Source organism: Apaloderma vittatum, unplaced genomic scaffold (genome assembly GCF_000703405.1).
Source record: "Apaloderma vittatum isolate BGI_N311 unplaced genomic scaffold, ASM70340v1 scaffold24731, whole genome shotgun sequence".
In the NCBI taxonomy this organism is placed as follows: Eukaryota; Metazoa; Chordata; class Aves; order Trogoniformes; family Trogonidae; genus Apaloderma; species Apaloderma vittatum.
Window position 1 is genome coordinate 1 of NW_009698859.1, and position 7699 is coordinate 7699.

The 7699-nt window shown below is 38.4% G+C and overlaps 1 protein-coding gene across 1 annotated transcript; it reads left to right on the plus strand.

The window, feature by feature from the left end:
- Positions 1–289: 289 nt before the first annotated feature.
- GTF3C6 (general transcription factor IIIC, polypeptide 6, alpha 35kDa) lies at positions 290–6259 on the plus strand (the record flags this gene model as incomplete). The annotated part of the gene is made up of 6 exons (XM_009878185.1): positions 290–340; positions 1166–1246; positions 3702–3765; positions 4335–4379; positions 4514–4624; positions 5964–6259. Coding segments are annotated over 6 exons (648 nt in total), but the record flags the coding sequence as incomplete, so codon positions are not given.
- Positions 6260–7699: the final 1440 nt, after the last annotated feature.

Below are 7699 nucleotides of genomic sequence, written 5' to 3' on the forward strand. Positions count from 1 at the left end.
CCACCCTCACAGAAAAGAATTTCCTCCTAATGTCTAATCTAAACCTACCCTACTCTAGTTCAAAATGATTGCCCCTTATCTATGATCCTATTGCTGCGCACCCTTGTGAACATTCCCTCACCAGCTTTCCCGTAGGCCCCCTCCAGGTGCTGGAAGGCCACTATAGGTCTCCCCGGAGTGTTCTCCTCCCCAGGCTGAACAACCCTAACTTTCTCAGCCTGTCCTTACAGGAGAGGTGTTCCAACCCCTTCCTGATCATCTTTTTGACCCTCTGGACTCTCTCCAACAGGTCCATGTCATTTTTATGTTGCGGGCTCCAAAGCTCAACACGGGACTCCAGGTGGGGTCTTATGAGAGCAGGGCAGAGGAGGAGAATCACCTTCCTTGACCTGCTGGACATGCCTCTTCTGAGGCAGCCCAGGAGACAGATGGCTTTTTGGACTGCAAGTGGGTCCCGAAAATCTTTATCATTTTGACTGTTCTGCTTCAGGTTTTCTGGAAAATTGTGGTCTCAGAAAGGACTCTTAAAGTTTCAGTTGCTTCCTATCCCCATAACCTCTGAAAATACAAACTATTACTCTTCTGTTAATAGGTGATTAGTAGTTGGTGATTCTTGAAAACTCGAACAAAGGATTTTTCAAGGTTGTTACTGTTTTGTTTTGGTTTTGCATTTTCGTCATCCAAAATTACAAACAGGAATTGGTTTCAAAGCAGTATAAAGACTTAAAAGTTACCATTTAAAGCTACGTGTTGCTTAAGAGCTGCTCACTATGGTGTCTTATTTACATAGGTACTTAAATAAGTACTTGGAAGAGTGTAATTTGGAGCATATGTGTAGTCATACTGTTATAATTCATAAATTATTTACCCATATTGGTCCTTATTTTTCAAGGGTAGTAAAAAAGAGCTCCCTTCCTAGCTAGGAAGAAAAGGCCAGGAAATTCAAGTGTGAAACAGGTGTCTGATGGAATAGAGGGTCAGTGCATTTGCCTGTCGTTTTCTCTAGACAAAATGCAGAATAAGTCACACTTGGGTTCTGTTTGAGGTCTGGGTCTTTGTATGCTGTTCTTTTTGGCCTGTGTTTGTTGGGGTTTTTTGTTTTATTTTTTCCCCACCAAGTTCAGATGTATCAGTTACAGATATACGTTATAAACTTATCTTGTAGGAGCAACTGGTCATGGTGGAACTATCGGGAATTATTGATTCAGACTTCTTAGAAAAATGTGAAAACAAATGCAAGATTTTGGTGAGTGATTACAGCACAATAGGAAAGGGGTAAGTCAGTATGTGTGTGAAAAAGGGAAAACTAAATTCCTTGAAGTCAATCATAACTAGATCAAATCTTTGATAGAGAATTATGTGCACTGTCTTGGCTGATTTTGGCTTCATGTTGTGGGCTCCCCATTTCAGAAATGGCATGTGGTCTTTGAATATATTTTGAAAATATAAGGAAATATTTTCAGGAGTATTTGTAAGTGAGGACCATTATCCCCTCTGATTTCAGCCTCTAAGTTACTTTTTTTTTAATTATGTATTTTACAAATTTAAGGAAAAATACCATGAAGCACACTTCTTCAAGTAACGAATACAGCTGACAGGAAAAGCAAAATCTTTCGGAATTGCACTGTATTTACAATGATGTGGTTTTCAGATGCTGCCTGGCAAGTTCAGATATCGTAAATGTAAAGGATAACTGTGTATTAAGCACAGTTTTGGATGGTTTTTGCTTCACTATGAGGTTATTATAAGAATCTGGCTTATCTGTCCTTTTACGTTGTTATGTCACTTTCCATCTTTGGGACAAATACTATTTGCCCTTCAAATCCTGTGTGGACTATGAGAGCTGTATAGATAGTACAAGGACTGTTGATTTGCAAATATTTCTGAAACCTACTGTATCCTACTCGTATCCAAATCCACCTGTGCTCAGTCCACAGAGGAAGCATTCCTCGAGGCTTTTCCTATTGGAGTTTTAACAACAATTGTCTGTTAAAAGATTCTGGTTTGTGTTGTTCTGTTCAGCAAATTTCCTGTGATGCTGGTCACCATTTTTGCAACAAGAATGCCTATCAGCCAAAGAAATAAGTGTTGAATATTAAAAACCTTAATCTTGTTGCCTCGTATTGATGTGTCTACTTTTTTACTAATTTCCTGTAGTTAAAAAAAAATAAAATCTGCATTTTAGCTTAATGCTAGTAGTGTTCGCAACTTAAAGAATCCCACAGCTGATCTTAGATACTGCTGTTTTTCAAAAGTACGAGAGGAAAATTGCACAAATTCCTATTAACCTGTGTGATATTTTGTATTTTACACAATTTGCCACAGTGTCTCGTTTTCAAAACTTTTAGCATGTGCTTATCTTCATATCCTGAATAATCCTGATGTTCATTACATAGTATTAAAAGACGTTTTGCCGTAGTTGGTGTGGTTTTGTTTGAACATTTATTTTTATTGAAATACACTTTACAGGTGTGTTTTATATTAAGCATAATGAGATCCTGGCCTGTGTATTTGCGAAAGCTCTACTGTAGAGGAAGCAAAAGAGCTAACAGAACTGCTGCATTACACTTCCATTCCTCATTTAAAAAGATAAATAACAACAATTTCCAACTCTTTCACAGTGTAGATACACAGTAATCACAGAAACTTCTGTGACCCTGCAGTTGCACTTCTGGTGCTCATGTAATGCTTTATGCCAGATTTCTTCACCTTGTGTAGTTTCCAAAGACTTTTGAGTGTTATTCAACTTCATAGAACTTGAATTAATTGGAACTTAGAAAATACCATATTTTTTCATGCAAATATATATATATATATTTATTTGTTAATTTACAGTAGATTTTAAAATTCATTTCCAAGAGGAAATAACAGGATTTTAAATTTATTTACTGTGACGTGAAGAGTGTTGGCTGCACTTTGTTAAAAGGATCGAAGAAATTTAGATCATACTAGAGTATTTTCTAAACCAGTTCAGCATTGTTGGTTTTGCTGTGATTACTAGAACAATATTATTTGGTATATTCTTTGTGTTTAATCTACATAAACATATATGATGATAGACTGAAAAATTTTCATTACATTTTGGGTTTGTTTTATCAGTACACTGATTCTTCAGTGGGATTGGCTAAAACCTTTGTAACAGTTATTATCACTGCTTAACTAAGCTGCCTACAAAAACAGAACTCCTTCTCCCTCCTGGCCCTGATGTTTAACAGTGCAGAAGATCTCAGGGTCAATTGTAATGACTGAAACCACTTTTCTTACATTTCTTGAAAACTAATAAATATTAATTTAATAAATATTAATTTAATTACATGTCTTGCCATTCCTTCAGGAGTTTGCTAGCTTCTGTAAAATCATATCCTCTGCAGAACTCTTTTTATCTACTTCCATAAATCCTCTTTTAAAGCGATACCTTTCTTCATGTGAAGCTGACAGTTTGAGAAAGCTACGCAGTCTGGAATCCATTTCTCTAATATCAAAAGAATTTTTTTTTAATTTCATGTTTACCATATTATGGAATACTTTTCTTATTTTACTGTTATTGCCTTATGGTTTTGGTTTTTGTTTTGTTAATTATTTATCTTTTCAAGGAATTGTTGAAATCTGGATTCTCCTATATCTCTCTGATAATACAGCAAGAAATTTGCCTGGGCTAAAAGAGACTTGACATCTGTATGATTTTGTCTCCCTTTTTGTAGGGAATAGAGACAGAGAAGCCCATTTTGCAAGTGGACAGATATGTATTTGCAGGAGAATATGAAGGTAGGAAAAAAGATGTGGATACAATCTCTCCTTTTTCATGTGACCTAAAGAACTTTCTTAACATCCATGCATTGCACAGTGAATGGAGACTGTGGTCCTGTGAGGTGCTGAAGCCCTGGGAGATGTTTGTGTAGCACCATACAGAGCAGTCCCAGCCTGCAGTCGCTGCTAAACACGTCACCCTGCATCTGCCGTAGTTACTGGTCGGTGTGCCTGGAAGCTGACTCTGGAGTGCACCCACTGGTATTTCTGCAGGGGAAAAATGTGGGATGTAAAATGCCTTAAAAGTAAGCACTTGTCGACTCCTGTATAACTGATGTGTTTTGCACTCTGTAATTCTTCCATTTGCCTTATGGTGACAAAATTGGTCTGGAAGAAAATGGTCTGGAATCTTACGTCGTAGTGACTTACGGTGATGGGGATGCTCCTTTCTGTTCCTGCGTGGGCCATGTGCTGGGCCTTTGGCAAGGGGCTGGAAGTGAGAATGTTCCCAGAGCTGTGCCAGCAAGTCCTGTATCTACAGCTGATAGAAATTAGTCTCTAAGACTTTCTTGCTTTGTTTTCTGTAGATACCTTGGGAACCTGTGTGGTTTTTGAGGAAGACACAGAGCAAGGTAATTGTGACTTCATGTTCTGTTTGTTGTGGTAGCCTTGGTGGTTAAAAATATTTGTCTTGTTTCAGCTGACAGTGGAATGCACTGTAGTGATTGTGTCTTGGGTATTGGTTTTTCTCCTGTCTTCATAGTAGACGCAGAAGGCAACCAAAAAGTGCAGCTGAAATACAAGTGCCACACAATGAAGAAGCTGAACATGACACGGACACTTTTGACAGAAAAGAAGGAAGGAGAAGAGAATGTTGGTTAGTGCCTCTGCGCTTATATGGAGGGACATGGATGGGTTAGGCTTAGCTGTGTCAGCCTGATTTAAGTGTTTGATTCAAGAGCATGCAGAAAGTTACAGGAACTTTCATCTTTAGGCAAAAAAACGTGTATATTGAAATTAAAAAAAAGTACAAAACACACACACACACAAAAAGAAAAAAACAAACAAACCCAGATTCCTTGTGACTAGTGCTGTTGTCCGACACTAAAAACAACAGGCACTGCCATACTGGATTGCACTAAAGGTGTATTTCTGACTATGGGCAGCAGTAAATGGTATGTGCAGAGTGGGAGGGGGAAGGATGTATACATGAGCAATCTTTCCCTTTGGCTGTCTTTCCAGTGTTCAGCAGTCCCTGAATATCCTGACAAGAGTTTACAACTTTCTTTTTTTATTTTTTTTTTCATCTTTAGTCCATGAAGGCTCTGTCATCTTCACTTGCTTTTTGAACCTGTCTTTACTTTTGACTTCTACCACTTTTCATGGAAGTTAGTTTTCAAATCACGTTTTTGTTGTATGGAAAAACTACAACTTTACTGTGGGATTTCTTGATTGTTTGTTTGCTTTTGTGGTTGTTATAATGTATGATCTGGTGCTTCCAATGAGCGTGAGTTACTTATTTTATTCTCAGAAATAGGAGATGGTCAATCCCTACCTGTTTTCCCAGTACAGCTTTGTAAACATCTGTCCTCTCTGAGCTGTCTTTTCCAAGCTGAATTCTAGTCTCTGTCTATTTTTGTTGCATTTTTGTGGGTTTTGTTGTTGTTCATTTGGGTTTTTTTAAGACTTGTAGAGCTAACTTCACTCTCACTCATTCTTGTTTCTCTTCTAGTTTTACAGTACAGCTTGAGCAGGACACAGGACTTGTTATACAGAGATAATGCTTTCCTAATAATTGTATCTCCCTTGTGCCTGCTGATGACATCAATGAGCTGTACACAGTGACCTCAGTATCTGGATAAAAACCTGTAGCTGTATGTCGTGGATAAGTTGGTTTAGCCTATGCATATTATTGTTAATTTATAAACAATTGAGTTCCCTTCATTTTAAACTGGTCTTTCTTTATCACATGCCTTTCTGTTCTTCATAGCCTTATTTTTCAAGGAAAATGAATGATTTAAGCCTCATGGTGAGACTCGCCACAAAAATTAGTGTTGGTCAAAATTCTTATAAGGCACCTTTCTGTCCTAAGTGATTCTTTTACTTAAATGTTGGTCAGGGTCAGCCTTAATAACAATGAACTTAAACCAAGAAAAAAATGCCGTTAACTCTTAACTCCTTCTGTCACTAATATAAATTTTCCTTCTTCGCATCAGGTGGAGTGGAATGGTTACAGATCAAGGACAGAGATTTTTCCTACAGCAGGCCCAACCCAATTTGCAGCTTTCTGCGGGAAAAAGAAGATTCTGAGGAGTCTGCTCATGCTCAAGACAAATTGACTGAAGAGTCAGAGGGAGAGGTGAGTGGCGGAGGGAATTCCGACATGAACTCTGATCTGGAGAAGCCACACAGCTCGGAAGTAAAAGCCTCTGTTCCTGTGCCTGACAGCCCTCCTTCTGGGGCAGAGGATTCTCCTTCTGGAGGTGCTGCCTTAGACGATGCCCCTCCATGATAGTAGATCTGATCTTCTCAGGATTTCCTTGTGAAACTTCATGGGCCAACTTTTAAATGCCAACTTCCATGGGCCGTGACATGATTTCTAATTTATCTGAGCAATTAAGAGTGGGGAAATGGATATTGTGTTCTTGTGCATTGCTTTTATGTTTGGATCATGGTAGGGAGGGCTTAAGTGTTTTTATTAAAATGCTGATTGGAAATGTGTGTATTTCTACCTCAAAACTGAAGAGGAAATGGTTACATAATTTAAAAAAAGCCCACCCTACCTTAGAAAAATGTTGATGCATTGTACAGTCTGGAACGTTTTGTACAAAGAAAAAAAAAGATCTTTGTTTAAAATAAAGTCCTAAATTTTTCAAGTATAGCTTCACCTTGTGTCATATTTAGCTATGAACTATATCTGTTCTTGTAATGCAGTTATCGAAAGAAAAATTCAAGTGTGGCTTTTACTTGTTTGATTACTCATCAGGTTACTTAGTTTAGATTTTCTCTAGCATCCTGTATCCTCCTGACAGATCTTAGCAATCTTTCAAGTGGCAAAGGACTTCGGGAGGTCTCTTGTCCAGCTTCCTACTTAAAATAGGGTCGACACTGAGTTCAGGCCGAGTTGCTCAGGCCATTTTCCTCTCGAGTCTTAAAAACTCCTGTGGACCAGCCAGCCAGCTGAAATCTAGGTCTTGATGAGGCATCTGTCACTCTTCTTCCACCTATTTTCTATATAATATAATTGCTGTTATACAAAATGAAGCATCTTTCTTTCTTTCTCTTTTTCTTCTTCCTTCTTCTGATTTTTTTCTTTTTTTCTCTTCCTGTTGTCTTTCTTATTTTCATTTTTTTCCCCCCCAATTACTTCTTCGCTCTGGTCATCTCCTCTGGCATTCTTCTGAAGGTTTTTATGCCTAAGATCCTGTACCCATGCATCAGTGGTTCCCAGACTGATCCGCATGACTGCATTATGGCCTTCAAGCTAGCCTGTGGGTTGGTACCACATGCTGCCGTGTCATGTAGTATTTCATGTAAGAGTGGTGCATTCGTGATAATGTTTTTAAAAACACAGCATTTTTTTTTAAACATCAAATATTTTTCTTCTGAACTTACTTCCTACCTTTCTCTACCTCCTTCAAAACAGTTTAACTCCAACAGTGCTGTGAGGATGGGAACACCCAATTAATTCCAGCTTAATTATGTAATACTTTAATTAGTAACGATCAGTTTGCCCCCAGCATTGTTCACAGCACAGGGTCAATAAAAACGAGTCATCCAAATGGTGCAGCAGTTTCAAACCATGAATCTATTCTGTTTTTCTGTTCAGAAGCAACTTGAATCATGGGGGAAGGGGAGGCAGGGAGAGGAAGGTGAGGAAGAAGAGGGAACGTGCTCTGTATGCCTCCAGCCTGGGTATGGATTTGTGTGGTTGTGTCTGCCCGTTAGGTTG